This window comes from Trichogramma pretiosum, unplaced genomic scaffold (assembly GCF_000599845.2).
Source record: "Trichogramma pretiosum strain Unisexual culture from Peru unplaced genomic scaffold, Tpre_2.0 scaffold42, whole genome shotgun sequence".
Taxonomy (NCBI): Eukaryota; Metazoa; Arthropoda; class Insecta; order Hymenoptera; family Trichogrammatidae; genus Trichogramma; species Trichogramma pretiosum.
The window spans coordinates 1-20,450 of NW_019641653.1; the positions used below are offsets into that span (position 1 = coordinate 1).

Here is a 20,450-nt window from a genome sequence, read left to right on the forward strand (position 1 = left end):
CCCAAAAAATAAACATAAAAATATTTGATTTTGCATGAATTAATAATTCATCTCATATTGTTATTTTTGGGGGTGTTTTAAAATTTACTGCAAATCAAAAACAACTTGGGCACTGATATTTCAGATTCAGATTAGAATGATATTCTTGTTAAAAAATTCTTTCTGACTTACTTTCATTTTTATTGACTCAAAGCAGTTTACCAAAAAAATATTCAGCAGTTATCTCAAAAAACGTGACTTGCTTCACCTGTTATTACTTAAATAAAAACCATTGCGTTTAATTACGAGGAGAATCAATATTTCCAATCATTCTCCACGTTATAAAAAGTGTCTTAGTTCACTTAGTGATGCAATGAAAGCCTGATGTTAAAGTAGTTTGATTTTTTGACATTTATCTAACAGTTCAAAATTTACTTTTAAAAAGTACTCGATTCAAGGATCACAATTTCAGGGTTATCAGCATTAGAAAACTAGAAAGAATTTAGTTAAATCTTTTTTATTATTATAATTATATAATATTTTACATTTTTTTTGTTTCTACAAGAATATAACTTGCTGCAAATGAAAATTGTTTTTTGAGTAATATTATATTTTTATACTCAAGTATCATTTGTACTTGTATTTTCAAATAATGATTCTTAAATTATTTGTGATAAAATAATCGCTTTATAGGCATCAATTGTTTATATCATTTAGGCACATATCACACATTATCTCTACACATACTCACACCAATCTGCATTATTACATGCATATTATGATTGTTTTTTAACTTAAACAAAGTACCCTTTGTACACCAGGAGATAATTCAGTACTATCCAATTCTGCTCCACCGTTTGTCTTCTAAAGAACTTCTTCCGGGATTATCAACCCAAGAGTACCTTAGAAAAATAGATCAATTAACATAATTTTATAAATTCAAATTTGTCTATTGTTAAAATTAATTACCTGTACTTCAAAGAAGTACTATAATGTTGTTATTTGCTGTACTTCCAACAACCAAAACTTTAACAACTTTTTTGGCGCATTTATCAAGAGCCTCTCTACTCGAACTTTGAAAATTTTAATATTAGCAGCAAGAACATCTTGACGTTACATCCCTTGTTTTTGTGGCATGGAGTCTACTAAAGATCCAGCATCAGCATCTGGGAAAGCTGGCTTTGGATCAGCAGTTTTTAATACATCTGAAAATTTATAATGATAATATAGTATCAAGAAAATAATGAGAAAAATTGTAATTTTATGTTTTAAAGTATTTCATTTTTCTAATTTTTAAGTAAGAGAAGTGCAAGATCCTGCAGTTCCATAAAACAACAACTCCTTTAAGAATATCTATCATTCACTGAATGGCAAGTAGTCTCAGATCAATCGTTTGGTTTTAGTCAAGTATACTGAACCAGCAGCCGAATGATACAACAGGAAGTAAGCTCTCCGCAGCAGCAGCTACAACAATAACAGTGATTGGTTTGACCTGTAATCGAGTAATTGATATAAAAATTTTACTCTGATATTTGGTTTTTAATAATGTTTCACTAACATCCTATTCATTTTAACATTAGCATAACGTTTTAATAAAAACGATATAACTGATCAAATAACTTGATTATAAAATGTTACATATTATTTAAATTTATAAATGAGTCGTCAAATTACAGCATTTTGTCATTGATAAGTTTGGTACAAAATTTTACTTTTAACCATGGATTAAACTACATAATAAGGCTTGATCTATTTTTCTCTCAATCGTAAATATACAATTCAACAGTAAAACGTATTCTCTTAAAGTTTGTTCACTTGATGAATAATAAAATTTTTGAAACAAACCTTGGAGAGTTTACACAAATCATCTTTTCCCGTTATGAAATTTATCCTTTCAGCTTCCAACTGTCCAGTTGACCAGGTTGTCTAACTTCTGTCAAGTTGTTTTAGATCGATGAAGTTTAATATCACTTTTCAGCTATAATAATGAAATTAGCTTTGATATTTATACACGTATTTATTTAATCGCACATAACCTGACACATGACACATTCATTATTATTTGTATTAACGCGTGTATCTTCGTGACCATTTGAAAGAGTTTCAAATTCTTTATCAAATTCATTGATAAAATTCTCACTCGAAATGTTTCTGTTACATTTCTCTCAAAATACATCTGAAGTATCTTAAGCACAAGCTTGGCTAACAGTAGATGAAAATAAGATAATGAGATTGAAACATGAGATCTTGAAATTTCGTGGTTCGGCGACCGTCATATTTTTTTTCTCTGCTGCTTTTGCAGCGACAGCCTCTGCAACGAGAGCATCTTCGCTCGTGATGATCGGAAAAATGTAATCGCACTGACAGAAACAAAAACACAACTCCGACTAAAATTTACAAATACAAATATTATATTTGCTCATTTCTATTTGGATAGTTTATATTCTAAACTGAATTTCACGACGAGATTTTTCAATGAATTCATTTAATTTTTCTATTCAAGTGTGAGTACCTTTATATTTAGGTTTAACATCGAAAAAAATCGAGCGATAAGTCTTGAAATTATTTTGACCAAATGAGGGTCAGTTCTTTCACAATTAATTAACTGAGTTGAAAACTTAAATGCCGCTATATCAATTATTAAACGACGCATGCGCTTTTCCTTCATCGGGCACAGTTTAATAACATCAATTGTGCTTCAGTATTTATCGTCTGTTGCTTGTCAGTTGAATTGAAACATATAGACAGTCGTATTAGACGTACGCCAAATCATTTTTATATCATTCTATAAATTTTATATCTTTCGGGTAAGATAAATCCTAGTAACTAGACGTTCAAAGACTGTTGATTCGAAACTTTCTCACAACTTGAGAATCTTGTATCAAAAAACAAACATATTTTATTGTGCGAGGTTATATTTACCTATTTTTTCGTCGATCAAAATATTTTGATTCAAAAAGTCAAAACAACGAGTCAACTGAAATGAGTAAAACATGAATATGATAATTGACCTGCCACCATAAAACCAATCAACTTGGTAAAGTAAAAAAGAGGCTTATTATCAGTATAATCATAGTGAATAAAATTTTTATATTTTAATTTTAGATAGATCACAAATAGATTCTATTGCAATAAAATACTTTTAAAAATACAAAATTTTGGAAAAAAATGTATGATCTATCTTCAACACGGTGCCCTGGTATGTACTGTGGGAGGACATTATTGACAAGTGGAAACTGGTCGAAATGTGGAGCTTGTCCACGCGGATTTAGATCAAATGGTTCATCTATATGCTTACCCTGTGAAGATTCTCCAACTTTTTATGACTGGTTGTACTTAGGTTTTATGGCTTTGTTGGGCCTGGTTTTACATTGGTTTTGTATAGATACAGTGTCCCAAAGACGTAGATTCAACAAAGGATCTTTAATTTTGCACTTTTCTGCTTTTTTTGAAACATTGGGAGCTGCAATATTTACTCTGCTACTTACTGAGCCATTGGGATCATTCAATATTTTATCATGTAATACACAAAAGTTATCAGATTGGTATACACTTATGCACAACCCAAGTCCCAATTATGAAAATACTTTACATTGTACCCAAGAAGCAGTGTATCCTCTGTAAGTTTCTTGAATCCATTATTTAAAGTACAATAATATTTATTTTAATGAGATTTATCACAATAATCTATTTGTTTTTTCTAGCTACACAATAGTATTTGTATTTTATGCATTTGCTGTATTTCTTATGCTACTAATAAGGCCGTTCATGGCAAAGAAATTCTTACCAGCAAAAGGAAAATATTCAGTTTATGCTGCGCTTTATTTTTTTCCAATTCTGGCAATGTTGCATGCTGTAGGAAGTGGACTCATATGTAAGTAAATGCTGATTTGAGCATATGAATATTATAAACATTTTCTGAGCTATTCAACAGTCATTATTAAAATTTGCAGATTATTCATTTCCATATATAACAATTATCTTGTCAGTTCTGTCAAGTGCTACACATTTTTCATATAAATTGAATCAGGTGAGTAAACCATTTATTTAATAAGAATTTATGGTTATCATAATGACTTTTTTTTATTTTCAGCATATGAAAGTTCTATTTATGAATTCTGTAACGGACGTGAAAAATATTGTTGTAAATTTGGGTCATTGTTTGATTCATGCTTATGGTATAATCGCTATTGCATCTTTACAAGGAATAGACATTCATCCAGCAATGCTTGCTTTAGTACCTTTACCAGCTGCATTTTATATTCTTACAGTCAAATTTACGGATCCTCATAAAATTCATTATGAATAGCATTAAAAAAATATTCATAAATTTTTATAAATATGTATATAAAGTGTACAAAATGATTAGGTTATAAAAATAAATAAGTTTTTGACATGTTAAGGAAAAATTTATTCATTAGCATTTGAACTGGACGTAAACATTCCAATTCATTGAAAATAAAGTTTTTGGTTTGTGTTCATTAGATGATAAAGACAAAAAAAATAAAGCTTAGCATATTTTATGCTAATAACATTTGGAATGTGGCAGAAAATAATTATTCTGCTGATTTTTGAACTATGTACTCCCCTATAAAAGTACTCTTTGGTGCCATATATATAGTATCTGACTTCAATTTTCTGAAAAATTTTATGTATTATTTATAAAATGTTTTTTTATCATAAATTAAATTACACTTATTTAAATACTTACTGTGGCATTTCGGTAATGGGGAAGTGATTAGGGCTCAGTGCAAGGACTTCAATACTATCAGCAATTTGGTCAAACGAGCTTATATCCACAGTTTTATTCTGGATATCACTGTTATAAATAACTACATATCCAGGATTACCAACCTTTACCCTGTGAAGAAAAATTCATTTGGAAATTAAAATTCAAATATGGTTTGAGTTGAAGACAATTTTCGTCATTGTGTTCATGATTATTAATAATATGAGTTGATGTTTTAACAAATTGTATATTCAGACGAAAATGGAGTACCAAAATTAAAACAAATTCATATTTTTTTCGATAGAAATCAAAACATTACTAAGAAAAGGAGAGTTTCTTAGATTTTGGATATTTGGTACCAACATTTTCCTCCAAAAAGTTAGATCTATAATTTATCAAAGGTCAATAATCATGAGTGCATTCATACTTACAAATTACTACATCCATAATAAATGTAGCATGAAAAATTGTTAATTTTTATTGAATGTTATTAAAATTTAATGTTATTCGTTATAGAACTCCGTACTCAAAATTAACGAACTTACCGTGTGTAAGAGAATACAGTTCCGTTATTCAGAACATATGTTGATGTTTTTCCATGTTGGAATTGAACATTTTGTCGAGCCTTTGTTAGTTTAGCAAAAGATTCTTTGTACGGAAGAGAATCATTAATATTCAAAATTGGAGTGCCGGGGAGAAGCATAGCCATATAAATGAGGGCTGTGTCTTCAGGAGTTCGTTGTTTCATGTGGTTATTATTGCTGAACTGTCGAAAAAATAATATTTAGTACTTTTGGATATACTTTTGTTATTATAATTTTGTTTTCAAGAAAAAATGTAGAATACTAACGTCGACAGCTGGCCATGTAGAAGATGATAACATATCAGAAACAGTTTGATTTAATTGTGTTGCATTGATGGAAGAGGCTATCTTTGAAAGAGATTTGACACTCTTTGGTAAATCAATAACAGTTTTTTCCATTTTGTTTTGTTGTAATGTATCACTGCCAACTTCTTCAATTAAGGTGAATAATCCTTCTTGATTTGTGTGCTCTAGAACGACATTTCTCCACAAATTTAGTAATACTGCATTTTGTGAATGATCTCTGGTATTAACATGAAGAAGAGAATCATAATTATCTTTTTCAGCTGGATAAAATTGGCCAGGTTTATCATCCTTCAAATCTGTATCTTCATATAAGTAACGAGTGTTAGCTAATCTGAACCCTGTCACACCCAGGTTCATCCAGAATTTCAATGTTTTCTGCATCAAAAAAGTGAATGAATTAAAAATGCATGCAACAATTATAAGGTCATAAATGTTGGAAAACTTACGCTAAACTCTTCAATGACTTGAGAATTATTGTAGTTTAGATCAGGTTGAGAAGCATTGAATTGGTGAAGGTAAAATTGACCTCTCTTTTCATTATATGTCCATGCTGACCCACCATTTACACTAACCCAATTGTTTGGTGGTAAAAATCCACCTTCTGGATTTGGTTTTCCATCAGCCCACACATAGTAAGATGAATAATTTCCATCTTTTTCTATTGATTTCTTGAACCAAGGATGTTGATTGGATGAGTGGTTGGGATCAATATCTATTACGATATTAATTCCTTTTGCAGTTGCTTGAGACATAAAGGTACCAAAACTTGCCATCGTTGAAAATCTTTCACTCAGGAATGTGAAGTTTGTTGTAAGTCCTATTTAAGTATTTATTATTATTATCAAATAATGTATTTGCAATTACTTTTAGCTTTAATGCACTATATGACTAACCTGGAGAAGATTCTTCCAACACAGATCCCAAACATAAAGATTTAATATTTTGCTTTTGCAAATCATCCAAAAATACTTCAGCTTCTGACTGATATTTAGCAAATTCCTTGTGGTTTATTTCTATCATAGGACTTTCTTCCCACCACTTTCTAGGCTCTGGTGCAGGACACTTTGGTGCCCACACAATTATAGCAATAGCTCCAGCAAGCATCGCTACCCATAGCACCCAGAATGCAAGAAATAAAAACATTCTCAACCTAATCCAAAATGGATCATTTGCATACTTCATCAGTTCTGCTTTTCCCATTCCTGACAATGTTTGTTTAACCGAGTCAATATCAATTTTAGCATCTCCATTCTCAGGAATAAATTTGACCTGTAAATATTAATAAAAACATTTTATGTATTGTAAAATGCATAATTTACGGATATAATTGTTGTTTTATAATATGTTACAATGTGGATGAAGAAATAATATTTTAATTGTTGAGCATTTCATGATTATCAAGAGAGCTCTCGTTTATGATTCATTTATATCAATTGATTAATTTCTTCCTCCACAGATAAGAGCATGAAGCAGTAAGCTCATTCTTATTCAGACATATTACACAATCATCTTAGCACATAAAATTTGCACTCAAATAGAATGATCCAAGCTAAGAAATTATGGGCAAGTCCAAGTGTATTTTTCTTTGTAAAAATAATGTGATGAAAAAATTCTTACCCCAGCATCATCTTTGCTGCTCGGTACAATGGTGAGTTTGACATCGTCCTTGAGCATTTTCTCGGTGGCGCCGTCGTCGACCGCCTCGGCCTGATCGGCCGATCCGTTGAGCTTACCCATGTCGATGGTGACGGAGTTGGCTTTGGCTTTCCAATTGGTATCCTCGTCAGGCAAGGGTTTGTAGCTGGGCACTACCACTGCGGGCTCGGTCGTCGCTCGATCAAAAGCTGTGGCCGCTGCTGGCGTGGCAACGGTTCCTACGATTGCCGAGCCGTTGCTATCCGCTGCCTCTAGTTTACTCCCACTCTTCTCCATGATCGTACACCTCTTTTTCCCTCCTCACCGGATTTGCACGACGGCGACTGCTGCTATCAAGGTCGCCGGATCTCTTCGCTCTCTCGATAGGTATATATATCGAGACTTGTTATTGGATTTACGCAATTGCTCGCGAGATGAGAGCGAGAGTATCGTAGGAGAGGAGAGCCTCTGTCCGAGCTTTCGCTATCGCCTGTAACGTGAGTAGTATCGAACGTTTTACAATCAGTACAATTCGAGCCGCACTCGAGTAAGCACGACCGCGTTGAAGATGCTATAGCACTACGCGAATTTATCTTACTCGAACGTCTTTCAGACTTTGAGGAATCTTAGCTACTTACAATGGAGGCCCTTCGCGAGCCCTTCGAGCGCAGACTGGGTTAGGGTCGGATTCGAAATTGCGAACGCACCGTGTATATCTATTTTTAGGAGACAGCGCCGGGGAAGCTTCCAGAACGGCTGCGAATCGCGACTGGGCCTCGGCAGGAAAAAAAGCCCCCGATCTCGACGAGCCGCTCCAAATTTAGCTGATGCAACAACAATGGTGCGAACAACGGGATATTGTGTTTGAGCAAGCGGAGGGTCGATATACGATACGCACCGCTGCGTCACGTGTTCGCGCGCTTTGCATTTTCATCTGTGTGCGCGCGAAAACTTTGCGTATACGTATATAGACGCCCGCACACACATACATACGAGACACGTGCCCCCGCGGCCCGCACTCATCTCTTCTTCTCCTTCGTATTATATTTTGCGAAACCATGTGTGGAATTTTTAATGACACGCTCCCACACACACGCACACACGATGCAGCACGCAGCTCAGCGAATCCGCAGAGTTGGCGCTTTTTCGAGCGAAAAAAATTCTTGAGCGCACACGTATTTTACTGCTCGTAATTATATGATAAACGCAAGAGACGAATAAAATGTAATGCGAATTAAGTCCGATCAAATTATATTGTCGCGCTAAAATGTCGTAGCGTAAATTTTACGATTGATCGATCAGTTTGTTTCATAGCCGAGTCCTTATATACTACTACTTAATCATACATACTGCTTACATACTACTTAATCATAAATATATTACGAGTAATTATTTAAATTACGGCTAATGAGACTTAATTTACCGTATCGCATTAAGAAGTTTACTCGCGGTTACACGTGCGTCTACTTTGAAACTCAACGTTCACATGTAATCTCTCAATAGACGAGATAGAAAAGTTACTCATAGTTTTAAGAATATTTTTGAGTCCTCGGTTACCGATTTGAAGTATAATCTTAAGGCCTTATCGAATTACTTTATTTCAATGTAATTCTCAAGTTTTTTAATGCTTATAAATTTAATGTTTACTCCAAAGAAAAATGATGAAATAAAAAAATTAAAATGAAAAATGAAGACGTTGATATTGCGTTAGTTTAAAAAATTAATAAAAATTCCATTCTTATTTTGAGATTGTTTTATTGGACGTCGTTAATTCTTTAGATTATTCTTCAACTATGATAACTTTTTAATAGTTTGAATTAGACAAAGCGTTTTTGAAAATACTTTAAATTTACCAAACGATGTATGAATTTTATTTTTGAGCTCGCACATTTTTAAGATTAAATGAATTTTTTTAGCATTGAATAAATTTTTGCAGTTTCCTGTTGTACTTACCAAGCCAGTATTAGCACAGTGTATACTTGTAATAAGCCACTGATAAAAGTTGAAAAATGTTAAAAAGTAAACAAATAAAACATTAGATTTCAGTTTTGAGTAAAAAAATTATTTACTAGTATATCACTTATATAAAAATAACAATTAATGTCTAATACAAAAACATAGTCACAAGCTGTAAAATTACGTACCACATTTTTTGCTATTTACAAAAGTATAATGCGTTCTTAAGATTTCTAAATTAATCTAAGAAATGAGAATTCTGATCATTTAGAATGTGTTACGAAAAATGATTATGGTAACTTCTGAACTACGTATTCCCCGACAAAAGTACTTTTAGGTGACATAGCTATGGCGTTTGAGCTTAATTTTCTGTGAAAAAAAATACAAAGTTTAATGGTGGTATACATTATTCAACTGGTCCCAGACATTATCATTGTAAAACTTACTGTGAAAGGGTGATGTTCTGGTTATGATTGGGACTGAGAGCGAGAACTTCTACATTGGCGGCAATTTGATTCAAAGAACTTAAATCTACCGTTTTGTTCGATACATCACTATTGTAAATGACGACATATCCAGGATTTCCCGGTTTGACTCTGTTAAAGATAAAAAGCATCATGAAGTTTTTTTGTCATAAAATATATCAGAAAGGTGATTCGAAGATTTTTATTGGTACTCACCGCGTGTAGGCAAATATAGTTCCGTTATTAAGAATATAAGTCGATGTTTTTCCATGTTGGAATTGAATGTTATGCCGGGCCTTAGTTAATTTAGCAAATGATTCCTTGTAAGGATAAGAATCATTAATATTCAAAATTGGAGTGCCTGGGAGAAGCATGGACATATAAACAAGGGCCGTATTTTCAGGACTGCGCACTTCGATGGTATTGTTTTCGGTAAACTGTTTAAAAGAAAAAGTATTCATTATTTTTAAATATTTTCTTTGCACCATATAGAAATATTTTTTAGAAAAAAATATGATGCTCACGTCAACAGCTGGCCAAATAGAAAGTGACAACATATCAGAAACAGTTTGGTTCAATGCTGCAGCGGTGACGTTTGCGTTTACATCAGAAAGTGATTTTACACTCAATGGAAGATCAAAAAGTTTCATTTCATCTGGTACAAATTCATTTGGTGGTATAGTATCTCTCCTTAATTCATCAATTAAGGTGAATAATCCTTCTTGATTTGTGTGCTCTAGAACGACATTTCGCCACAGATTTAGTAATACCGCATTTTGCGCATGATGCCTGGTATTATAATGAGTATAAGAGTCGTATAAATTGTCTTTAGCTGGGAATGATAAGCCAGGGGTTTCATTTTTCAATTTCACGTCTTCATACAAATAATGTGTGTTAGCTAATCTAAATCCTTTCACGCCGAGGTTCATCCAGAATTTCAATGTTTCCTGCATCACAAAAATTTATGAATTAAAAATCCAACCAGGAAATATAGATGTATAAATTTTATACAGCTTACAGTGAACTCTTCTATGACTTGGGTATTGTTGTAGTTCAAATCAGGTTGAGAAGTATCCATTTGATGAAGATAAAATTGACTTCTATTTGCGTTGTACGTCCATGCCGAACTGCCGTCGAGATTGAGCTGTATTTATAAAATGTTAATTAATGAAAAGTATAAATTATTAAGTGGCTGAGAGTGAAAGTACTAATGAATGAATAGAAGTACAAAAGAAAAATAATAATGTATAGTATGTTAGATAAAAATATGACTTACCCAATTGTTTGGTGGTAAAAATCCGCCTTTTGGATTCGGTTTTCCATCAGCCCACACGTAATAAGATGAATAATTTCCAATTTTTTGAACCGATTTCTTGAACCAAGGATGTTCATCGGATGAATGATTAGGATCAATGTCAATTACTATGTTTATTCCTTTCTCAGCTGCGCTGGACACGAATTTTTTGAAATCTTCAATTTGTCCAAATTGTTGATTGGTGTTTTTGAAGTCCGTAGTAACTCCTATTTGATTATTGTCATTTAGTAATGAATACAACTTTTTTAAGCAGTCAATTTTAACACATAAATCTTTTTATTTACCTGAATTTGATTGTTTTAGTACCGAATTCAAGCACAACGATTGAACGTTTTCTTGCTGCAAGTCTTTTAAAAACACTTCCAAATCTTTGAAATCTGTTGCTGGATTTTCCAAGAGGTTCATTTTTACTATCGGACTTTCTACCCACCATTTTCTTGGTAATGGTGCAGGGCATTTTGGTGTCCATACAATGATAGCGACAGCTCCAGCCAACATTCCAATCAATATTAACCAGAATGCAACGTATATAAACATTCGTAGTCTAATCCAAAATGGATCATTTGCATATTTCTCGAGCTCTTCTTTATTAAATCCAGATAATGGTTTGCGTTCATCGGCATCGATATCGATGTGAACAGTTCCAGTTGTAAATTGTATCTGCTTTAAAATTTTAGTATAATTTAGCTTATTTCTTTAGATTTATATTTTGAGGAAAAATCTATTTTTTTCATATTGAAAAAGCCCGGATAAAATTATTGGATCGATGTACACTAGCAATTTTAGGAGCGGAAGTTGATTTATCCTCTCATAGTGTTTCTCGAGTACAATTAATTCAGTAATGAAAAAAAAACTATTGTAATTAGAGCCGCGTATATTATACATGTAGGTGGCCCCTATTTCGCTGTATTTATATTGTTCGGTTACCCATGTGTTCATTACCTAAGTACCGTGAAAGTAAGATGCACTATTGCATCATATAATTTTTCCGTAAAGTTTCACTTACATAGGGAATCTTTTTCCACTTGACAATTTATTTATTAAGAAAGAGAAAGCTCTGATTTTGATCTAGGATTTGAATTTGCAGTCCCTCATATTAAATTTTAATTTTAAATAAATAATTACTTCTTCGAAAATATAAAAACATGAGTCATTTGAATATTTGAGTTTTAAAACAACCGTATCCGCACTTTTTTTAAATTGCAATTACTATTTTTTATTATTTTGTAACAAATAATTAAAATAAAATTTACGCATTATCATAACTTTAATAAAATTAAATTTTATTAATATTTCACGATTATTTTCAGTCAAATAGAAATAACTAGTTTAATCAAATTTTATTATGCTTTGAAACTTGAATTAATAAATTAGACAAAATTACTTACCCCTCCGGGGTTGTTGTTATTCGCTTCTTCAATATTCTTCTCCATTTTGTTGTTGTTGTTGTTGTTTTCAAACAAAAATTATTTTTAATTTGAATTACAGGCCCGAAGTCGGGTCTGAAGCTACCGTGAGGTATGCTCGCTCTTACGGCTAAGCAGACACTGGGCTAATAGTCAAAATTTTTCAAATAGATTCTTATAACTTTACGGAGTTTTCACGAGACTGCGTACAAACGAGTATGGGCGCTTAGATAAAGACTCATAGAAGTCATTACCGTTATCGAAGAAAATGAGCAACTCGTAAAATTTGTGAGAGATTATCAATGACTCGTTGCTTTGTTTCGGACGTCGAAAAATTATTTTAAAGCAGATATCATACGAAAAGTCCAAGAATTCTTGTACCACGAGTAACTCGGTCAGATAATGTTTCAAAATACTGAAATAATTAATGTTATTGAATCATGTATCTATAAAAGCTAGGATTAAAAGTACTGCAATTATAATTTCTTATCTTTGAGTGTATTATGGCCAGGTGTTTCGGTGCGTTGTCAGAAAGTGTTAATTACCATCATTAAAATTTGCGTACAATGACATTAATTTGGCTTTTATTTAATTTTATTATGTGCGTATACACGTTACAACCCATAAACGCATATTAAAATAAGACGCTATTTAATTATACTATAATGTCGAAATCTGATCTGTGTCGAGTGCTAATTTGGTATAGCACATGCAAAACAAAACTTGAATATCTATGATACTTTTTACAGTTTTCATATTTTTCGAAGAAAATGTTTTTGGAGCAGTAATAATTACATAATATTGCATGATCAGTAGGCTTATTTCTATTAATTTAAAATCTTTAATTGTTTCGAATACTATTGTTATTCACTATTATTATTATTATTATTATTATTATTATTAATCGTTAGAATTATTATTTAAGAGCTTATTTTCTACAACAGTCTTATAGATTGCAATCGGCATTTATCATCGGTAAAATTCCTTGATCTGATATTTACTTGTGAATTCATCCCAAGTGGATTTTATCGCATTTATCATTCGCACAGATAAAATGGATGTTCTCTTCGCTTTATCAAACATAAACATTAGCCCAAAAGAAGAAAAAAGTAGCTCTTTGATTTTTTGCGAGGTTGGAACAAACTGGTTGCTAAGTATATTACGTATACTTACTATATATTACATAGTTCTTAAATCGGATTTATAACACTTTCATTGGTAACATTATTTTTGAATTTAACTAGAAAAAAAAAGTGGGCGCATCAAAAAAATATGCATACACTGCTATTATTAGCACGACGATGAACATTGACCAAAAAAACCAAAATATACACAGCCGCAAGTTCATACACAAAGGATCCGCTGTATAGTAAGCTAGTTCTTCTTTTGTCATTTCTAAAACAAAAAAATATACGTGTAACATAGTATATTTAGTCTTTTTAAACTAAACTCATATTAAAAATATTTAATATTTATTCGCATTCCACTGAGGTATAGTTCAACTACATATTTAAATGTTATTATCTAATTGATTATTTATTGACACACGAGATAAAGTGTCGCAGATTCAATTCATTGAAAAGTGAATCAGCTGACAATACTTTATCATCTATTATATGATTAAAATTTGTGGACTCGTGATTTAAATTAGACAACAAGCTTCAAATAAGTAGATACTGAAATTATTGTAAATCATAGCGTAAGCAAACATTAACGTAATCACAGATTTATTATGATCAACAAATACCTTTCAAACGCTTCCCAACAAAATGTGTGTTTTGAACATTTTTTTCACTTATAATGCGTTCCTGAGCGAGCAAATACGTATTTTCTTTCGGTACCATTTTTTTCACCATTTGATTCAATTTCTTTACGATCTATCTCGGCAAAAGCCAATATTTACACTAATTTTAACTAATATTTTTAAAATTGTTATTTATTTGCATTGTGTCGACGACGCTTTGACGAAACGATGTCGTTTTACGTACTGACGGGTTATGGACGGCCAGCCAGTGGCTACTCTCGATAGAGATAATAAACTTTGTATTATGAGATTTATATCGTGTGAATTACCACGCGTGTTATTGCTATAAGTTGACGTATTGCGTGATTTCTATAATGCCTAAGAGACAAACTTTGTCTATCGCATCTAGGGATATGCAATAGTTTCGAATATGTTACGAGTCACTTTCAATTGAGGGATGCTAATAATTTCTTATAAGCATCACAGATCTACTCAATTGAGAGTGAATTTTACTGCATTACGAAATTATTATTATAAAACTTATGAAATATTGTAGAATGTGTTCGTGTGAGCAGATCTTGATGATATTTGGATTTGTAGAGAGACTAGAGCCAGAGTAAAAAAACTTTCAAATACCATTATTTGAACAAATTTTCCATTAAACGAACATACATTTTTGAAAAAACAATTAAAAGGAATCTTAGAAAATGTATTTGATATTATAAACTTTTACCCTATCTTTGGTATTCTCTCAAAAATTAAAAAAATATTAAGTAAACATTCTATTGCATCATTTGATCATCTTCACACTAACTATAACAGTGAAACTTTTTTGTTCTATCTTTTAACTATAACATAAATTACGTAAAAAATTACGTATTAATGCGTATCAAAATTTATGATATTCAAAAATCCGTACTCACTGTACAAAGGTTCGCGAAAAAATTTTCGAATAACTTTCACCCGATTTTTTTTCATAAATTTTGCATCAATAATATCGAAGAAAGGAAAATTGATGCCCAAAGTGGAGGTAATTCCTGTTTATAAGCAAAACTAATCGTTGTTGTTTCTGTCTCTGTAGTAACTGGTTCCACGTCCATTTCATTGGTTAATGTTGTTGATATAGAATCTTCAACGTCATCTTTAAAATAAAAATGAATTTTGATTTAATTGCTCGTAGTGTTACGACTAAATTTTTATAAGTTTGATCGTTAATTACCAATTGTTGTTGTTTCAGTAGTTTCTTTAAAATCGTCTTTGTCACACAAAACTGCTGCTGCATTTCCGTCCAATGTAAACGCGTCATTTTCAATATCATCGTCATTATCGTCGTCATTTACACTGAAATTAAACATATTTTATTCGATGAAAAAAATTATAACAGGCTTTTTATTTTAAAACAATCACTCTATGTTCTTACTTTTCAACATCGGCATTGCTTGAATCGAGCATAACTTGTAAATCTTCTTCCAAGTTCGGGTAAAGTTCTGTCAGGTTGACAGTCGCTTTTGCAGATCCAAAGTTTATAATAGTAAGACACGTGTCATTATCAAGTGATCTAAAATTTATACAAAATATAAAACATTTTTATGGACATTGAATTTTTTATTCCATTCGGAATTAATCAATTCAGTACCTTTTTAAAATTAGTATGTTTGTATTTTCGACCGTGGATAATTCATAATCTCCATGAAGAAAAATTGGATTTTCTCGTAGTATAGCTAATTTTTTGTAAGCCTCCAAATTGCTATCGGGATCGTCCAACTGCTTTTTAACATTGACTTCCTTATAATCGGCGTTGACCTCAAGGAATGTAGTTTCATTGCTAGAAAATCCAGCAGAAATAGAATCATCCCACTGCATAGGAGTTTTATACCTATTATGATTCAGTATTTCATCTCCGTTGACCATTCCGATTTCTTCGCCATAGTAAGTTACTGCTTGACCGGGAAGAAGCAAAGTCAACATGTAAAGACCATCCAAAAGTTCTGGATTCAAACGAGAAGAAGCTCTCGAATAATCGTCACTTGAAAGCTGTAAAAATTGATTGACTTTAATGATTTTAAAACGAGATTCATTAGTGATAGAAAAATATTTATTACCATCCAATTTGTCGTGGCGCCTTCTGGTAAACGATCCATCCATTCATCAATGACTTTTTTTATGTCTTCTGCAGTACTATTTTTATTTAATTTAGTTATGAATATCAAATTCAACGGTGCTATTCCAGGATCAGTATCATTTCCGTAATAAAGATGAATGTTGTCATCATTTTCGTTGACTTCAGCAAGTAATAATCTGCATAATACAAATACATTAATAAAATCGCTAATGAAAATAATAGAAGAGTTTCCTACTTAGGTTCTTGGTTGTTATCTTTGGCCCATTGATCGATATGTTGACGGAAGCGTTGCAGTACCGCGGCGTTGTCTGACAAGCCAACTGTGTGTTCGTGAGAATCGTCGTCTTCATCTTCGTTGCCAGTATTTTCTGCGCCATCGACTTTACCATCGCCGTCATCGTCGTCATCAACGTCATCTTTGAGACCGTCATTATCATCGTCGTCATCAACATCATCTTTGATTCCATCTCCGTCGTTATCGTCATCTTCACTATTTTTAATACCATCACCGTCAATGTCATCGTCTTTCCTACCGTCGCCATCGTCATCGTCATCAACTTCGTCTTTTATTCCGTCTCCGTCATCGTCGTCATCTTGATCATTCTTAATTCCATCTCCGTCAAGATCATCATCTTTCCGGCCGTCACCATCTGCATCGTCGTCTTCGCTATTTTTTATACCATCACCGTCTCTATCCTCGTCAACAATGTCTTTCACGCCATCACCATCATCGTCGTCATCATCAATATTTTTGATGCCGTCGCCATCGATATCATCGTCCTTTCTTCCATCTCCGTCAGCATCATCGTCTTCGCTATTTTTTATTCCATCACCATCCTTATCATCGTCGAGATGATCTTTTATACCATCATTGTCAATGTCATCTTCTTCGTCGTCCTTTAGACCGTCGTTATCATCGTCATCATCATGTTCATCTTTAATTCCGTCCCCATCATCGTCATCATCTTCACTATTTTTAATACCATCTCCATCAATATCGTCGTCTATTTTACCGTCGCCATCCGCATCTTCGTCAACATCGTCCTTTATTCCATCACCGTCATCGTCGTCGTCAACGTCATTCTTTAGTCCATCATTGTCAATATCATCGTCGTCATCGTCTTTTTTACCGTCCCCGTCCGCATCCGAGTCTTCACTATCTTTTATTCCATCGCCGTCGTCGTCATCGTCTTCTTCATTTTTAATTCCATCGCCATCAATATCTTCTTCGTGATTAAGTTCGTCCAACAAATTTTCATGTTCTACTAAATATGATGCACCATGAATGCAGAATCCATCAACGCCTTTTTCAAGCCAGAAATCAAAAACGTCCTTTTTTTAAAATAATTAGGAGATTAACAATTCATAATAACGACAATAATAATATTTTTAGAAAATTAAATTACTTACAAATATAGCTTGTATAACATCTTCACTTCTTAAATTGAGATCGGGTTCATTTTCATGAAATCTGTGGTAATACCACCTTCTTTTGTCCATATTAAAGGTCCAAGCAGAACCTTCAATATCACTGTAGGCATTTTTCTATCCCATACAAATGAAATTTTTTTAAATGTATTTATAATTAGGAAATGTTGCTTATTTTATTGCAGATTACGTACCCAGTTATTTGGGGGATATATGACATTATCTTTAATTTTTCCATCAGCCCATAGATAAAAATCTTCAAAAGAGTTTTCGTCGTTGGAAGAAGATTGAAACCATGGATGCTTAGTACTAGAATGATTTGGTATAATATCCAAAATAACTTTTATGTCTGCGTAAAATGAAAAAAATCATTAAACTATTGTTTCTTGGAATTAATTTGAAATGGTAAATTTCTCACTTCTATTATGAGCATCGTGAATGAGTTCCTCAAAATCATTGAAATCTCCTAAAACTGGATCAATATCGGTATGATTTGATACATCGCCTTCAGAATCAGCAAGGGAAGACGTATGTACAGGTCCTAAGCGAATAGTATCCACTCCGATTTCATTGAGATAATTCAAACGACTGATTATGCCTGATTTGAAAATATCGATTTGTATCAAAATTAGGTTGATTCTATATTATTCGTGAAAAATCTGTGAAATACCTTGCAAATCACCAACGCCATTGCCGTCACTATCTTGAAAAGTTCGTGGCAGTATGTGGTATATCATCGTGTTTACCCTCCAGTCTTCGTCATCGTCCTTGAGATCGTCAGTGTCTGCGTTTTGGTCGTCATTGTTGGCATTTCGTGGCGATGGGTCAGCTGTAGCGAGGCTCGCGCATCTCGTTCCACGTCCCAGAAAGAGAAACAAAAGCAGCAGCAAAGGTACTTTACCCAGAGTTGGCATGGCTAATGTATACCAGAGGAACTACACTTTAGCTCAGCTAAATTTTTGGCAGCCGGCGCGGCTGCGACCTTGTCGCGACGTCACAGAGTGACACGCTCTTGATTTTTTTTACTGCAATATGATCTACAAATGTATTTTTTATTATCCAATAAAAATATTATTTTTCATTTTTAAATAATGTTTTATGATTTTCTTGTCTATCAAAGAATTATAAATGAAATACAAAATTGTGACCATGGATATTGTTAATGCCAATTTTTCAACTAGTCGTACGTGCTAAGAGACATGCTTGAAATAATAATTGGCTTGACACACTTCATGTTGTTTTAATAATAATATAGATAAAAATATATTCATTCAGTGAACAACAAAAATAGAATGTAAGGATAGAAGTATCCTCTGTATGCTCTTGACTTGATCTAATGAGCTCACTTTATTAAAATAAATACTAATAATTTAGTTGAGTCTAACAGATTTACTAAACAACTATATGAGCAAACAATCTAAATTATTAAACTAGACATTCGATAGAAAAACTAAAACTTTGCTCTGTAGTTTACTAGTTATTAACTTACTTTTTATCGTAAAGATGACTGTTCAAATCACAAAAAACTCAAAAAGTCTGAAAGTATTTTCATTTCGTATCTTCAATAAGGCACTGCGCAACTATGTATCATTATGAACAAAATTCGACTTTTGATTCTCGACTACGCGCGATAATCACACGAAAAACGATACACAAATGAAGAGCAGCACTCACACTAGAGCCCGGGATACTTCTTTTGAAATGAGCATTAGAGAATAGCGCCAGAGAGTGAGAGCGAATCTTCTATTTTTGCGAGAGCCCCTTTGACTAAAGAGAAATAGAAGATGCATCGCGCAACGAGACGCAATGCATCTCGTGAGCTAGTCCAGCTTAAAAATAATAACAGATCGTGTGTGGACCGAACCGGTTCAATTTTGCAAACTAAACAGTACCTATAGACACACGGTCACTGTGACGAGCTATGCTTCGTTAGTAGGTCACTTTTAAACTTTTCTCGATGCACACAAAAATGTTGACTCACATCGAATGCATTGACTTGCTTAAAGTGTTAATCGGTGAAGACGCGCCCAATAGAAAGTGCATAGGTTGACACTTAAAGTCACTTTAAATGTTTTTGCATTACTAATGTGTGGATAGTAAATATTATATCTATAATTTACATTAATCTAATTTTAGTCTCAGAAAGATTAGGCCAATTTAAGTTGTTATAAATTGTCTACAAGCATATATCGGTATGATCAACATTATGCCAATTAAAAGATCATTATTTAATTAATCAGTCTTTATTAGTATAATGTACTTTTTACAATAAGTAAGATGATTTTCAAATGTCATTGGACATATTTTTATTTATTTCATTTCAATTCATTGTACGATGTATCAAAGAAAAGAAAATAAAGATAATTTTGTATCTAAGATATTGAATTTCCGCAGTGATGATATGAATGTTAATCTATTTTTATTCTGAGTAAGGAAGTAAATAAGATGTCTGAAATAATTTAACAAATGAGTATCATTGAGGGTAGCACTTAAAGGGTATGCAAATGAATGAAGAATAATTAAACTTTTGAGTAACATTTAATGAATATTTAATTAATTTTTTTACACTTTCAATCAAATTACAATCACTTTTGTAACAAGTTTACGAGAAACTCGTTCACTCCTATACATTTATAATTTATATCATTCGACTATAGCTCGTGCCCAGAGCATATTACCCGGCCATTCAAATTTTTCTTTTTTTTTGTTATTACTTTACAAAGGAAAAAAATATTTACGCCATTCTCATCTTCTTTGTTTTATATTCCAATTGGCTCAAATTC

At 32.6% G+C, this 20,450-nt stretch overlaps 4 protein-coding genes across 8 annotated transcripts; 1 reads left to right on the top strand and 3 right to left on the bottom strand.

Moving 5' to 3' along the window:
* The first annotated feature begins 2,696 nt into the window (after positions 1-2,696).
* On the top strand, positions 2,697-4,336 carry LOC106651866 (JNK1/MAPK8-associated membrane protein). 2 transcript variants are annotated; one of them, XM_014370554.2, is made up of 5 exons: positions 2,697-3,016; positions 3,085-3,599; positions 3,684-3,853; positions 3,933-4,009; positions 4,073-4,336. In XM_014370554.2, the coding sequence occupies exons 2-5, from the start codon at positions 3,148-3,150 to the stop codon at positions 4,286-4,288; spliced, it is 915 nt and encodes a 304-aa protein (XP_014226040.1). In that variant the 5' UTR covers positions 2,697-3,016; positions 3,085-3,147; the 3' UTR covers positions 4,289-4,336. The 2 variants fall into 2 exon arrangements, with proteins under 2 accessions (XP_014226040.1, XP_014226041.1); XM_014370555.2 differs by having other exon boundaries at positions 3,089-3,599.
* A 30-nt stretch (positions 4,337-4,366) lies between these two features.
* On the bottom strand, positions 4,367-8,076 carry LOC106651859 (neutral and basic amino acid transport protein rBAT-like). Of its 2 annotated transcripts, XM_023460080.1 has the most exons (9): positions 7,871-8,076; positions 7,215-7,722; positions 6,491-6,866; positions 6,044-6,414; positions 5,559-5,972; positions 5,254-5,474; positions 5,140-5,145; positions 4,691-4,840; positions 4,367-4,617 (listed from the first exon to the last, which is right to left on the bottom strand). In XM_023460080.1, exons 2-9 carry the CDS (start codon positions 7,527-7,529, stop codon positions 4,536-4,538), a joined length of 1,935 nt encoding a protein of 644 aa, XP_023315848.1. In that variant the 5' UTR covers positions 7,530-7,722; positions 7,871-8,076; the 3' UTR covers positions 4,367-4,535. The 2 variants fall into 2 exon arrangements, with proteins under 2 accessions (XP_023315848.1, XP_023315849.1); XM_023460081.1 differs by lacking the exon at positions 5,140-5,145 and having other exon boundaries at positions 7,871-8,074.
* Positions 8,077-9,287: 1,211 nt separating this feature from the next.
* Positions 9,288-12,883, bottom strand: LOC106651823. Of its 2 annotated transcripts, none has more exons than XM_014370489.2 (8): positions 12,356-12,883; positions 11,252-11,627; positions 10,929-11,173; positions 10,671-10,796; positions 10,177-10,599; positions 9,869-10,089; positions 9,635-9,784; positions 9,288-9,557 (listed from the first exon to the last, which is right to left on the bottom strand). In XM_014370489.2, the coding sequence occupies exons 1-8, from the start codon at positions 12,398-12,400 to the stop codon at positions 9,479-9,481; spliced, it is 1,665 nt and encodes a 554-aa protein (XP_014225975.2). In that variant the 5' UTR covers positions 12,401-12,883; the 3' UTR covers positions 9,288-9,478. The 2 variants fall into 2 exon arrangements, with proteins under 2 accessions (XP_014225975.2, XP_023315852.1); XM_023460084.1 differs by having other exon boundaries at positions 11,252-11,630.
* Positions 12,884-12,955: 72 nt separating this feature from the next.
* LOC106651957 (calcium-binding acidic-repeat protein-like) lies at positions 12,956-19,381 on the bottom strand. Of its 2 annotated transcripts, none has more exons than XM_014370672.2 (11): positions 19,157-19,381; positions 18,338-18,692; positions 18,086-18,265; positions 17,862-18,016; positions 17,650-17,784; positions 16,475-17,571; positions 16,220-16,415; positions 15,754-16,151; positions 15,538-15,675; positions 15,337-15,458; positions 12,956-15,258 (listed from the first exon to the last, which is right to left on the bottom strand). In XM_014370672.2, the coding sequence occupies exons 2-11, from the start codon at positions 18,579-18,581 to the stop codon at positions 15,092-15,094; spliced, it is 2,832 nt and encodes a 943-aa protein (XP_014226158.1). In that variant the 5' UTR covers positions 18,582-18,692; positions 19,157-19,381; the 3' UTR covers positions 12,956-15,091. The 2 variants fall into 2 exon arrangements, with proteins under 2 accessions (XP_014226158.1, XP_014226157.1); XM_014370671.2 differs by having other exon boundaries at positions 18,338-18,704.
* Positions 19,382-20,450: the final 1,069 nt, after the last annotated feature.